The following is a 13843-nucleotide window of genomic DNA, read 5'->3' as shown; positions in this document are numbered from 1 at the left end:
AACTCTGAAGGTTGAATGAGTCAACATTTGTATGTGGGCATAAACAAATAGTAAGCTTCCTTTAATAATTTTTATTGTTGAAATTTTTGATGAACATGCATTTTACAGTACTGCTTGAGTGGAATTTAATTGTATTAACATGAACTAGCCCAGGTAGCATATTCTGAAGTCTTCAAGATTAAAATCCTTTGAGTTTTTAACTCATTTTCTTGTTTGATTGCTTGTATAAAATGTATTACAGGGTAAAGAATGTGCTTTCATGTTGGTATTTTATAGATGAATGTAGGATGTTGACACAAGAATCATGTGACATTTCTCAAGTTCTTGCTCAAGCCATGGAAGCCTTACAAGATAGACCTGTCCTGTACAAGTAAGTAAATGTTTGCTATCCTCTTTGACAGAAGCTAGTATTTTGAGTGTATAAAACTTAAAGATGGGCATGAATTACAGTGCCAAGGCCGGTGGCACTTTGGTACTGTGCCAAATTCAAAATTACCCAGAAACTTAAGTTATAAAAAAGTCACATTTTAACTACTTTGAATTTCAGAAGTCTTTTTAATGTAATTATGATACAGGAAATGTCATTGGACTTTTTCTAACTTACAAGTTTCTAATTAAAGTAAAATGTCAGACTGTTTTTATTTAAATGAATTGTGAATTTCTGTGGTCTCATTCTAGGATTTTTCTGAAATAAAAAAATTCTGTCCAAAACATGTGATTGTGTCATTTAAGTCCCCAAAGTAAAAAATTGGTAAAGGGTAATTAGCTTTTACTGAAGTGCCTGTGGTAGAAAGAATGTTTTCTATTATGAGTTATACAGTAGTCTATTTAAAAATTCTACATATAGACCTCTAAAGTGTAGAGGTATTTATATATGTATATCTTTGTAAAATACTACTGTTCTTATTGCAAATTTGCTGAAGTGCTGTTGAAGTAAATGAAATGGTACTGAGGAGAGTGAACCACGAGGTGGCACTGTAAGAACTGCTTATTGGGGTGACTGTCCCTGAAGAGTTATTTACACTTCTTTGGGTTTTGGCCTTTTGGTTTTCATGGGACTTTTGGTGGATTTTTTTTTTTACCTTATGTATTCATCACATTTTGCAACCATTGAAAATTGCTTTCAGCCACAGGTATCCAGGCCAGCAGAGTAACAGGCAGCCTTTCAAAGGCTACCCTTGTCTTTAAGAGTGTCAGTGCAAAGGTGTAGGTACCTGATGCTGTAAAGCTCCACAGAGCCCTTCACAGGAAAAATGCATAGGGCATGTGGACCTGAAAAGTGCTGTCAGTGTAAGAGAAAGCTCAGATCAGGATATGCTCAGTCAGCTCTGCTGGTTGATGTGAGGGAGAAGTGGTGTCACTTGATCTCCCTGGTTGTTGAATGGTTTGTTGCAGTACTTCAGGCCATAGCTGGGAACTGCAATCCTTTCTTCCGTTCTCTCCTTTACACCCTCTTTTACAGCTGCAAAAGATCTGTTACTATGCTATTCACAATGTTTTATAAGATTCTTTCCTCTGCCAAAAGGGCAAAAAAAAACCATTACTGTAGATGATGCAGACATGTGTCTCTCATCATAGATTTTCAAGCTTAATTACTTGCTACAACATATTATCAAAATTGCAGTACTAATGATTTACATTTTAAATCTCAAGATTTAGTTTTTCTATTCCGAAAACTTTTGTATATCTAAGTAACAAATTGCTGAGTTTGTAATGTAGAAGTTAAGTCACAGAAGAAAATAATTTTCAATAGTTTTATGTGTATTAGCACTGCTGTGTGAACTAAACACTTGCCCTTCAAAACACTGCCCTTGCATCTGATGAAGACTGTGTTTCAACTGGGTGAAAGTGAATAAGATGGAGAAGGGCAAGAGTTTAGAAACAATTTACAAATTCTTGTTTCCTTATATTCACTTACTAACTAAAAGTGTCAGAAGGATTGCACCATGGGTGGACTTTTTGGAACTGCAGTCAGTAGGGAATGTCAAATAAATATTTCAGATTGGTTTCCCCTTCCTGGCTCTTAACAGAAAAAAATGAGAACTGTTTCCTAGAAAATGCATGGAGACATAGCTGAAAACAGTGTTCCTCTTCCATCATCAACTTAGGTTTACAAAGTTTTTTTTCTTCCTCTTTCCCCAGTGATCATTACTGTACATTTTAAACATTAAAGCTGGGTTGAAAAAAATCCAAATGTTGTTTTCTTCTTCTAACATGTGTATGTGTAATAACATAGTAGTAAACACAATGTTCTAGTGTAAATAATAGTTATTGCTGAATTTTTTAAGATGCGGGATTTTTTAATGGTTATACCCTGTTCTACTGAGAGCAAAAGGAAAATTATTAGTTTCCTTTTTCAAACAAAGTTATCATTATTGAATGCTGTTTTCAGAACTAATAATGATCACAAAATCTGTTTCACTGCTGTATATTTAATGATCCATTGTATAGCTGTTTATTGGAGATGAAAAGAAAAAGTTAACTGGTTTCTATAGATGCTTGAGATTTTTCACTCCAATACTGCTCATTCTAGACAGTGGGCAGTTATCAGATGCTAGATCTCTTCCACTTTTAATTGCATAATTTTTGTAAATAGTAATTTATTAGAATTTATTTGTTAGGCTTCTCTATTACTCTCCAACTTAATAAGTACAGTGTATGAGGAAAAATACTTCCACAGAAATTTCCAGATTCTTCAGTGTGCTCTTTTGTCACCTCTTTAATGTAATAATTAGGATTAAAAAGAACAAAACTGAAGGTTCCTGACTTTCTATAGCAGAGTAGAAATCACATTGAACATACTGTCAAACATTTTTGAAACCATGTATTATTTTATTTTAAATTTTATTCTCTACCTCTATTAAATGTGAATGCAGTGCATATTAAATGCAGACTTAAATAAATCAGTGAATAGCATTCTTTTTATTATTTTATATATATATATATACTCCTCTGCTGGGTGTCATTGGTAAGTGACATCATGCTCACTCTTTGACAATTTTCAGTTACATTGGAAAAATAAACTGTAATGTGTATTTTCTTTCTCTCCTTCATAGTTTATGCGTTGTTCAAAATGCTTAAATTGTTTGTTTTTTTTTTTTTTAATAGTAGTGTTCTCTGACTTGCACATATAACTGGGGTTACCAGTGTTCATTTACCATCCTTCACTTCCTTTCATACTTCAGTGCCAACAGAAAGGTAGCCCGCTCTAGAAATGAGCTATGTGTATGTGATTGGTACCTCCTCTACCACCAGCAAGCCATTTGAGATAATGCATTCTGGGCTGTAATTGTTCATCCACTAAATATCTAGCTAAGATTGCTTTGATTAAAATCAGTGAACAACTATCAAATGAATATGTCTGTCCCTACTAGTCATGCGGTAGGAAGAAACCTTGTGTTGCAGTGCAATAAATTGCTGCTTCTGTCAGTCAGCTGGACCTTACGCAAACAGGAGTGCCAAACCTGTCAAAGATGATTATGTGTACAAAAATTGAAAAGCTGAGTTTTCATGTGTTTGATTCTAGGGCTAAGGGAATGGGAGGGTCAAGGAAGAGTTCTCTTTAGTATCTGTTCAGAGGAGTCAAGAAAATCACAGAGTATGCTGAGTAGGAAGGGACCCACAAGGATTATGAAGTCCAGCTCCTGACCCTGCAAAGCACCATTCCCAAGAGTGACACTATGTGCCTGAGAGCATTGTCCAAACACTTCCTGAACTCTGTCAGGCTTGATGTTGTGATCAGTTCTTCTGGGGAGCCTCTTCTAGTGCCCAGCTATGCTCTGGGTGAAGAACTTTTTTTTTAATATCCAGCCTAAACATCACCTGACACAACTTCAGGCCATTCCCTTGTGTCCTGTCATGGTCACCACAGAGAAGAGATCAGTGTCTGCTTCTTCGCTTCCTCTCATGAGAAAGTTGTAACTGCAGTGAGGGCTCCCCTCAGTCTCCTCCAGGCTGAACAGACCAAGGGACCTCAGCCACTTCTCATGCAGCTTCCCCACAAGGCCCTTCACTGTCCTTTGAACACTCTCTAACAGCTTAATTTATTGTTCTCTAACAACTTAAACTTCTTGTTTATATTGTGGCAGCAGCACTTGAGATGAGGCTGCCCCAGCTCAGAGCAGAGTGGGACAATCACCTGCCTTGCCCAGCTGATGATGCTGTGCCTGAAGCCTGTCAGGACACTGCAGAAGCAGTCACTTCATTTTCTTCTCTCACCCCCTTTTCTTTCTTCGGTAATAGTAACCTGATCCTGGCAAAACTACAGCCTCTGCCAATGCCCCTGTGTAGGAAACACACTGCTAAGTATTTCTTTCAGTCTATTTTACAATGTTATCAGAGGAGGCACACTAGAAAGACTGTTCAAATTCAGTAGAAAAACTTCACACATAATAATCTGACAATTAATTAATTTAGCCCAGAAGCTAAGAGCTATCCAGCCAAGAAAGAAGGATGGTGTATGTGTGTGTGTGTATGTGTATATATATATATATATATATATATATATATATATATATATACATATACATATATATAAGACTATCTATTGCAGCACCTGTCTGCAATATCAGAAGTTTTATCTCATCCTACACATTTGCTCTAGAGCAGTAGAGCAGACAGGCAGGTGACAACATAAAATTTGTCTTCTTTTCTCCTGTTTGTCAGATGTACCATAGGCAGAGCAGGATGATAGAAATTCCGACATCATAGTAGAAGCATGGATGCAAATTTTCTAGAATTATAAAAATGTTTACTTGTATTAGCTGTGAGGCTGAACTAATCAACTGTGATAAGGCAGACTGGGTTTTTTTACCTGTTTTCATGTTTCAATAACAGATACACATTGGATGAATTTGGAACAGCTAGAAGGAGTGCTGTGGTCCGTGGCTTTATAGATGCTCTTACTAGAGGAGGTCTGGGAGGTACTCCCCGTCCTATTGAAATGCACTCTCATGATCCTCTGAGGTACAGTACTAACAATAATATATATGAAAATTTTTTTTTTTTTGGCATTTTGAATTCATGACACCACAAACCACTAATTTACACAGAAATTTCTGTCTTTGTGTAGGTATGTAGGAGACATGCTGGCCTGGTTGCATCAAGCTACAGCTTCTGAAAAAGAACACTTAGAAGCTATGTTAAAGCTTGTGACTATTCAAGGTAGTACTGGTTTTAAAACATAAATTGTGAAGTGATAGTAAGTCTGTGATAAGTAAGAAAGTGTGACTAATTTCTTAGGCTGGGATTCAGTTACAAGTCTGAGTTTAAATTTTCCTAAAAATAATCTCAGAATAGCTGGTGGTTGCATTCTACCAAAAGAAGGCCTGTAACTAAAGAGGAGTATTTCAAAATGCACTCTTTTTATTTTACTGCACTTATAATAGATTTACATCAAATTTACAAAGGGACATTTTAGAATGTAGTTTGAGAGTTCAGAAATTATTTGTAATTTATATGAATACATGTCTCTTTGAAAACGTTACATATTATTTTGAAGGTTTTCGTTATGCCTTTGCTCTTCTGTTTAGTAATTTTTAAAAAATATAATTCCTTGTTTCTGTAAGTCTCCTTGTTCTACAAGGAAAATGGAATTTTCATTTGCCATTTAACAACATTCCGGATTAATGGAGGATGACGTAGGCCGCTCACAAATAGGTGAAGCTTTTTAATATCAAAACTCTTGTTCAATTCAGAGCTGCAGATTCTTATGCTTAGTCTTCATCCCCTTTGCTTTGTTTTCAGTAGATTGAACCTATACTTGAAAGACTTTAGTACTGTAGAAGCTTTAGTATGATTTGCCACCACAGTTTCAGAGAAAGTTATTTTTTTATAAATTAGGCATGTATACTCAATTGTACCAAACTCATTGTAAGAACTTAAATGTGATCTGTATCTGGTGAGCTCTTCAGATTCTATGTCCCAATCCTACTCTGGATTTTGAACTGAATGTGTATTCTGATTTCCCTTACTGCTCTAAGTATTAATTGCCTTTCTTAATGGTGTGGGAAAAGGAGGCTGTTTAGGAACTGTTGTAAATCAAAACCAGGAGGAATGCTGGTTTTTAAGTACAGTTACAGTGTACTGTGGAAGTGAATTTAATACTGTTTGCTGACAGTATTTCAGGGAGACAGGAAAGCAAGCTTCATGATGGTTTTATGGTAGAGAAAAAGACATGGCAGTTCTTTGTAGATGACTGACCAATGCTTCTGCTGTAACTGGGAGCCCTTCAGGAAAAGCTCCATTTACATGGAGCATATAAATGTGTCTGGTTCTGCTGTGGGCTGGACTTCTGCTGCAACACTTTGTTCTGAAATTCTCCCACTTCGTTGTGTAGTGCTTTGCTTAACTATGAAGTTCTTTGGCCTTCTGACAGGATGTTGGGCTGAGATGATATGGCCATGGAATGAAATATATTTAGAGCATTTCAGCCACAGAGCAAGATACTTGATAATACAGAGAATATAAATATTTGGGGGAGAGATTTTCAACAAAAAATCACCAGGACAAAACCTTTTCCTGGAGAGACTGGTAAAAACAAGAGATGCAGTATTTTAGTCTGAAGGAAAAATGTTTTCCTAAGCTCTCCAGGAGTGGGTCTGCTATCACTGTTGCACAGTTTTCAAGAAATGTAAAGAGGAATTCTTCCTTTCATACTGGGAGCAACAAACTGGGAGCTTGGGAGGTGCTGTCTGTAACTATTCCTCTGTGTCTTCGGGGAGATTTTTTTGACGACAAGGATAGTGATGTGATAAGGTCTGTAAGACAAAACAGTGTTTAATAGAATACCACTGGATTTAAGAAGAAACAGTTATGGGCAGTGCAACCCCAAAGTATCCAGAGATTATATATTCTTTATAAACACATGTCCTGAGTTGGTAGTGAGGACAGCATCTATGGTACTGAAAAGCTCAAGCTGAATTTTTTGTGCTGTTGTGAAGTCTTTAGGTGTCTGGCTGTGCAGGCTAGAGTAGAAATTGAGTTAATTTCATGCAGCCATTTAACAAGTGGACATCTTGTTTATTTGCAGTTAGAGATAAGGACAGAGATTTTAATCTTCAGAGTGCAGTGCTTCCTAACAAAATTTGAAATCTAATGTAAGCATTTCTGGAGATGTTCATCACAAACTGGGAGTTTTTCCATTCGCCTATAGAGGGAGCCCAAGCAGCTGCCATAGATGAGACACCTACCAGCAGTCTGAAGTCAGTCAGATGTTTTCACTTCAATCTCAGCTTGAGTAGTTTTTTGCAGATGGAACCACTTCTGTTATTTTCCTTCAGGTGTGTCAGGTGTGTCTGTACTGAGTTCAGATTTCTGTTTCAATTCTCCTATAAGCTCTGTATACTTTCAGGACTGTGGAGAGTGTGGTAAATCACAGCTGTACAAAAATTTCCCTTCTCAAGAAACAACCAAAAAAAATAAAGCCACTTGTATACCTGTTGGTGGATATGGTCCCACTGGATGAAAAATTGTATGTGTGGCACTTATTTTTTTTTGCGAAATGTTTCTATCCCAGTTTTTACTTTAAAGTGACCAAGCTATGTAGCCCCTAAGGCAGAGCATGCAAGGATGGCTTTAAAAAGTTTTAAAATGTTAAATTTGCAAAAAATTAACTGTTTCAGATTAATCTGATCAAAAATGCTATTAAAATTTTAAGTGCTGAAAACACATTCAGAAAAGTGTAACTCTTTTGCTGGACAAGTGTAAAGTATCTCATTTACCTCTTTAGAGTTTAGGTATTCTATAGCTAGCAGGAGCCTCCCAGTCATAAAGAAATCTTCCACTTGCAAGGAATGGAGAATTGCAGGCATTTTAAGAGATGCATTAGAAACCCATTTTTTGTAGAGTTGCAGGAACCCAGATGGAGAACAGAAGCTAAACAAAGTACAAAAAAGAGCTCTCCTTTTATAGAAGGATACTCAAAGAAAAATTATATATGGTGTAGCAAGGAGTTGGAAATATATCTTCAGTTATGAGCTGTATTCTGAAAGTTATTTTGGACCTTTGAGAATTGTTTATTCTGTAATTCTTTTATGTCAAACTTGCACCACTTATATAGCCCTTTCTGCTGGAAGTGCTTTTGGAATCCAGATATTCTAATTGGGCATGAAAATACATGCAAAGGCACAAGCATGTGGTATCTCAAAATTTTTATTCCCTGTCCTTTGGTATTCGAACTTGTATATTTTTTGAGCTAAAATTTTCATACCAAACAACTTGTTTTTAAGTCAATCTGGTCTAGATACACTATTGCAAATATGTGCTAGGTAGTTGTTACATTGATGAGCAGTACAAGTGTTCCTACTAAAAAATGTGTAAATTGCTAGGGTCTGTCTGGGAGCTAGCCATTACGTAAAAGAGCATGCGTGCTGTGATTTGTAATCTTACTTTTTGCCTTGATATCAATACTCAAGTATGTAAGCGTATTTTTATTACCAATTCAGAATGTTTAAATTCTTAGAGCCACCACACTGAATTCAGTTGTTACTGCTTATATGGCTTTTCATGTAACTTGGTGTAAAGAGGCATTGGCACAGATCTCTGATCTTTCATTATTTTTCCTCTCTGAGGTAATCTGTCTCAGTATGAAATAAGCAAAATATAGCTTTGGGTCACCTGATTTCTGTCACATGTCACAGTCAGTTTGTTTACTTTCATTGCATGGGTCCCATCTGAAGATGAACTCCTGTTGACAAGTTTTAAATTAGAATTAAAGTATTGCTTTCTCCATAAATCTGTTCTGAGTTGTTACTGAAGTGAGAGCTTGAAGATCTGTTGCTTTCAGTTTGATTGATTTATGACAGCACTGGTTGCCATGCAACAATTCATTTGTTTTTCGTGGTAAGATAGGGCAATATTCTCTTTTGTACATCGTTCTGTGAAAGATGAGTTTCAATTGCTGCTGGGGCGGAAGCATTTGCCAGCGCTGCAGCACGCAGTAGTGTGGAGGTACACATGTCACTTCATTAGTAGCAATGCCACGAGCTCGTCAGTAACCAGCGCTGACAGACACGTGTGTTTGCCAGTCAGGCCTTTCACAATGGGGTGTACTGCTGCTCCTTGAGCCTCTCACCAGCCTGGTTGTTTTTTCAGTGTTTTTCTAGTTTAATTTCATGAAGTGCTAATATTGAGCCTTACTGAGATAGCTTCTTGCTAAATCATTTATTCTTCCCCTTGCTGTTTCTACCTCAAATTCCCACGCACTGTGTTGCACTAGGAAGCAGTTGCATAGGGAAAGGTAATGACTCCAGGACTGTTTTGCCATGCAGCTATTTCTTAATGGTTAGATTGGAAGTATGGTGGAGGTGTGAACTAGTCGTGTGGAGAAAAGAACACACACAGTTCATAGTGCTTTTTATGGAGGAGTACCTCCTACATTTGTTTATTTGTTTTATAGTCTTGAAGAAAAGAGAATTACATTTGCATAATCTTAGCATGTGTTTGCATTAACTATAGGTGTGGAAGAAAATATTCAAGAAGTAGTTGGGCACATCACAGAAGGTGTCTGCAGACCTCTGAAGGTGAAGTATTTTGATTTCCTTAGCACTCTAAATACAAAAGCTGTTCTGCCATGTTTTTTCAGAACTTGTGCTCCTCCCATCTCTTCAGTGTATTTTCATTGCCCTTGGTTAAGAATTAGATTGTTGACTTCTGAAGGATTTTTTATCAAATTAAAGATTTCTTTGTTCATAGATATCTGGTTTATAATAGCCATATAATGAGAGATACTAGGGTGCTAAATTTGAGTCTTGATTTTGGTTTACTTTTTCTACATTGAGGAGTGCTGATGTATAAAATTACAGCTTTGTGGTAAGTGTATGGGAATAGCTGTAGTGGGTCAAATGATAAATCAATGTAATTTACTAACCTGTTTTTCATAGTGATCATTATTTTTAGGGAGGAGTGTACAGGTTGTGCAGTTGTGTCATGTTTCTATATGATAGTTTCCTTGCCTGTTTGTGAATATACTAGGGACTTACTGAGCTTTAAATTCTTTATATATAATAGATCTCAATACTTGGGTTTTTTGCGTGAACATGTAAAATTGATATAAACTGATTATATTCACAACAAATCCTTCAGGATTCAGGAGGGAAGTGAATGTTTCAGCTCTTGTATGAAAAGCTAGTTCCTTTTTTGGTTTGTGGGTTTGATTTTTTGTTTGTTTTGGTGTTTTGGTTTTCTTGGGTTTGCTTTAATAAATCCAGCTCTTGTGTTTTAAAGACATTATGAAAAATTGTTTCCTAATTACCATCTTTATGCTACCTCAGTTTTTTGTATTTGTCACATCTTTCTATACTTGTCTTTTTTTCAAACTACAGCTTTAGTAAATTTAGGGGACACATGTGATAGAAATCATTAATGATGATCCATCAGATGATTGACTGACTTGTCTATTGTATGTGCTTCACATAAGCACTGAAGTAATCAAGGTGATGAGGCTGATACCAATTATTGCCTGACTGTGCAGTGTATAAATTCAGGTGGTTTTAAAGCAAAATCTACTGTGCCTAAATACGATTATATTAAATTTCTCTTAGGATTCTGTAGCTATAACAACCATATCCAGTTGACAAATACTAGTCTCAAATGTGAACAACTAGTTTCTGGATACTATACATAAATTTCTGATAAGAAAAGGATAAGGTCTGGAGAGGGGTAAAATTCAAAAAGGTGCCATTTAGAAAGTCACAGAATTACAGAATTGAGGTTAGCAAGGACATCTGGAGGTCACTTGGTCCAAACTCCCAGCTCAGTCTGGGCCACCTAGAGCTGGTTGCCCAGGACTGTGTCCAGGTGACTTTTCAATACTTCCAAGGATGGAGGCTCCACAGCCTCACTGGGTAATATATGCCAGTGCTCAGCCTCCTACCTGCACAGTAAAGAAAAAGTGTTCCCTGATGTTCAGACAGAATCTCTTGTATTTCAGTTTTGTACCTGTTGCCACAGAATTATGATCATTCTTCACAACCTTTTAGTTTTTGATCTGTTGGAAGACACCTGTCCTAATAGACACACAATCACCACAGCTTTGTTTTTTTGGAAGATATTTCCAAACTTTATGTGCTCTTGAATCGGTTCTGTTAATACTGAATGCTGATGTTTGAGTTCAGTAATTATGTGCATTCCAACAAAGTGATTAGGAATGAAATCAAACTCCTGTGTAAGTCAGAGGAAGTTCTGGTCTTGATCTGAGCGCTTGTGATTTTTGTAGTTAAGCACACAGTAACTTTAATTTCAGTTGCCAAACTCCTTACACTTAAATGCTGCTAGTCTTTTTTCCAAATAATCCCCTGAAATGTTGTTGTTAGTTAGTTATTGTGCTAGTAAAAAAAAATGTTAAAAGAACAATTAACAACTTTCCCATTGTATTCTGTATTTCAATAGAATGCAGCTTAGATTAATTCACTGCCGTTCTAGACTTTCCAGTAAAAAGTACAAACTTTTTAAAGTTATTTAAAAAGCTTTTAATTTTTTTTCTTTTTCTTGGGGAAACTTTTTATTCTTTCCCCAGGGGAAAGAATAAAAAAAAAAGGTAGAAAAAATCCCTCCTGAGAAAACCCCAAGCAGAAGAGCCTTGATATAATGCAGAAAAGGTAATTAGATCATTGCAAGCCACCATGTTCAGAGGAACAGCAGTAATAGATTCAGTTTGGAGGATTCTTTTCTACAATACATTGTAGAAGGGTTATACTTACATGCAGTCTAAATTGCCCACATTTCTTACTGATAGTTGGTTTGTGTTTTAGGCACTTAAGTGACTCTTGAATACTCCCTTGTGGTAGATGTTACCACAGACCTCTGATATCAGATGAAGGTAGGGTAATCCTAAAAAAACATTTAAATTAAATCCTTGTCTTTTCCATAACATTAAGATTAAGTTCAAAATGTCTTGGATGCCCTATATGGACTGCAGGTAGTCTTTTATGGTCAGCTAACAACAGGACGTTAAGAGCTTACCTGAACAGGTTAGGTTGTGTCACTTGCAAATTTTGGTTTCCAGTGCAGTGAAGACTTCTGTATAGAAAGCAGTACTTCTTCTTTTCCCACTTTGTTTTTTTAATTTTTACTTTTCTCTCATTACCCTAAAATCTAACTTTTTTTCCTCTCCTTCTTTCTGTTCAGTCTTGTTCAGCTTTTAATTATTTTATTTACCTTCAATTACTCTTTTTTTTTTTTTTTTTTGGTCAATGTATTGTTTTCCCTCTTTTTCCCCTGCCTGCCCTATTCTCATTTGCTCTACAACTAGAATATACTTAGTATTCATGCCCACAGGACCTTTTAGGTAACACTGTAGACATTTATTTTTATATAGACCTTTGTATATACAAACACATTGAAGAGCAAAATTCACCTTTGTGTTGAAATAAACTTCATGCATTAAGTATTGCAAATAAGAGTTAAAAAGTATTATTTGGTTTTGGTCTGTGAATTAGATGCAAACTGAAAGGATTGAGGAAACATAATCTTAGTTTGTGCTCCCTGCAGCTGGCTCTGAGAAGGGACTGCAGCACATCATGTTCCATTGAACAGCAAATAACTTGAGAGAGTGGGTGGTGGCTGCTGATTTGTGTGTAGCCTTTTCACAGTCGGGCACGTGGGAGAGCAGTGCAGGAATAAGTCACTGTCTATTCTGCCTCATAACTGCACACAGATATTGATCCTGGGGCAGCTTTTTATGAGTGGATTGAGACTCTGTGTACCATGGAGACATCAGCTGTCCAGCTGTAAAGACACTCAGCACTGTTTTGTTGTGTAGCCACTGTCTTCTGGTTGAGATAAATGGTCAACATAACTGATTATTAGCTATAAATATTAAATACCGGTAGAAGATATATACACTCTCCTGTAAGGGAAGAATTTATTCATCCAGGTAAAATTTGTTTCTTAGGCAAAATACCTAATATTTTGATGTTCTGAATTTCCACGTGATGCTAGAAATCTATTGCTATAGTTTGGTGATTCTGCAGCATTGCAGCTGTTCTTGCTATTCAGTGCTGGGGAGGACTCCAATATGTACTGGTATTAATCCATCAAATAATCTCATTATTTTTAAATTTACAATAACATCAAAAGTCTGTAGGGACTGTAGGATTTTTGGAAGGCTTTTTGAGTTTGTAGTTTTTCTTTTTTTTAAGAGTGTATATACATTTGTGTTCTCTGCCCAGATGCTTGGCAGCCCAGACATACTTCAGTTCAAGCCAAGCATTAAAGTTAACTGGACATCCTCTTTTAAAATTTATTTATGATTTATTTTTCAAAAAACAGAAATATATTGCATATAAAGTCATAGAAGACTGACTATCAAAATTTATGACCTGAAAGACATTTGTATTTGTTCATGCTACAGGTTAGAATTGAGCAGGTGATTGTTGCTGAGCCAGGAGCAGTTTTACTGTACAAGATTTCTAATTTGCTCAAGTTCTACCACCATACAATCAGGTATGAAAAATTAATTACAAAAGATAAAAATGCCTGTTTTCCCTAATTGTGTATGTAAGAACAAATCTGCTAGGAAGAGTACTTTTGTTGCTTAGTTGTTGTTCTGCACTATAACATCAAGAAGAAACATATGTGATAGCAAGCAGAAACAATTTACCCATTGCCATTCCTCAGTTCATATCAAAACTGCTTTGGAATACAGCATCAATTTGCCACGATAACTATTTCTTTATTGTTCTGTGTAGATTCAAATATTATACAAAAAAACTCTACACAACATTCCATATGACAAAGTCAAGTCCCCATTGAGAAAATGTTACTAAATTATATTTCTTCAGGTGTTTGGTTTTTTAGGGGTTGGTTTGTTTGGTTATTGTTGGTTTTGTTTTGTTCTAAATAG

At 36.2% G+C, this 13843-nt stretch overlaps 1 protein-coding gene across 1 annotated transcript in view; it reads left to right on the top strand.

Moving 5' to 3' along the window:
* The window catches only part of COG6 (component of oligomeric golgi complex 6), a 54397-nt gene that overhangs the window by 17891 nt on the left and 22663 nt on the right, over positions 1-13843 (top strand). The window contains exons 8-12 of the mRNA XM_021526614.3: positions 277-370; positions 4837-4965; positions 5072-5163; positions 9457-9521; positions 13352-13443. Of these exons, the coding sequence (XP_021382289.2) occupies positions 277-370; positions 4837-4965; positions 5072-5163; positions 9457-9521; positions 13352-13443 (472 nt within the window). The remainder of the gene's footprint in view (positions 1-276; positions 371-4836; positions 4966-5071; positions 5164-9456; positions 9522-13351; positions 13444-13843) is intronic.

This window comes from Lonchura striata, chromosome 2, assembly GCF_046129695.1.
Source record: "Lonchura striata isolate bLonStr1 chromosome 2, bLonStr1.mat, whole genome shotgun sequence".
NCBI lineage: Eukaryota > Metazoa > Chordata > Aves > Passeriformes > Estrildidae > Lonchura > Lonchura striata.
This window is presented reverse-complemented; position numbering and strand designations above follow the sequence as displayed.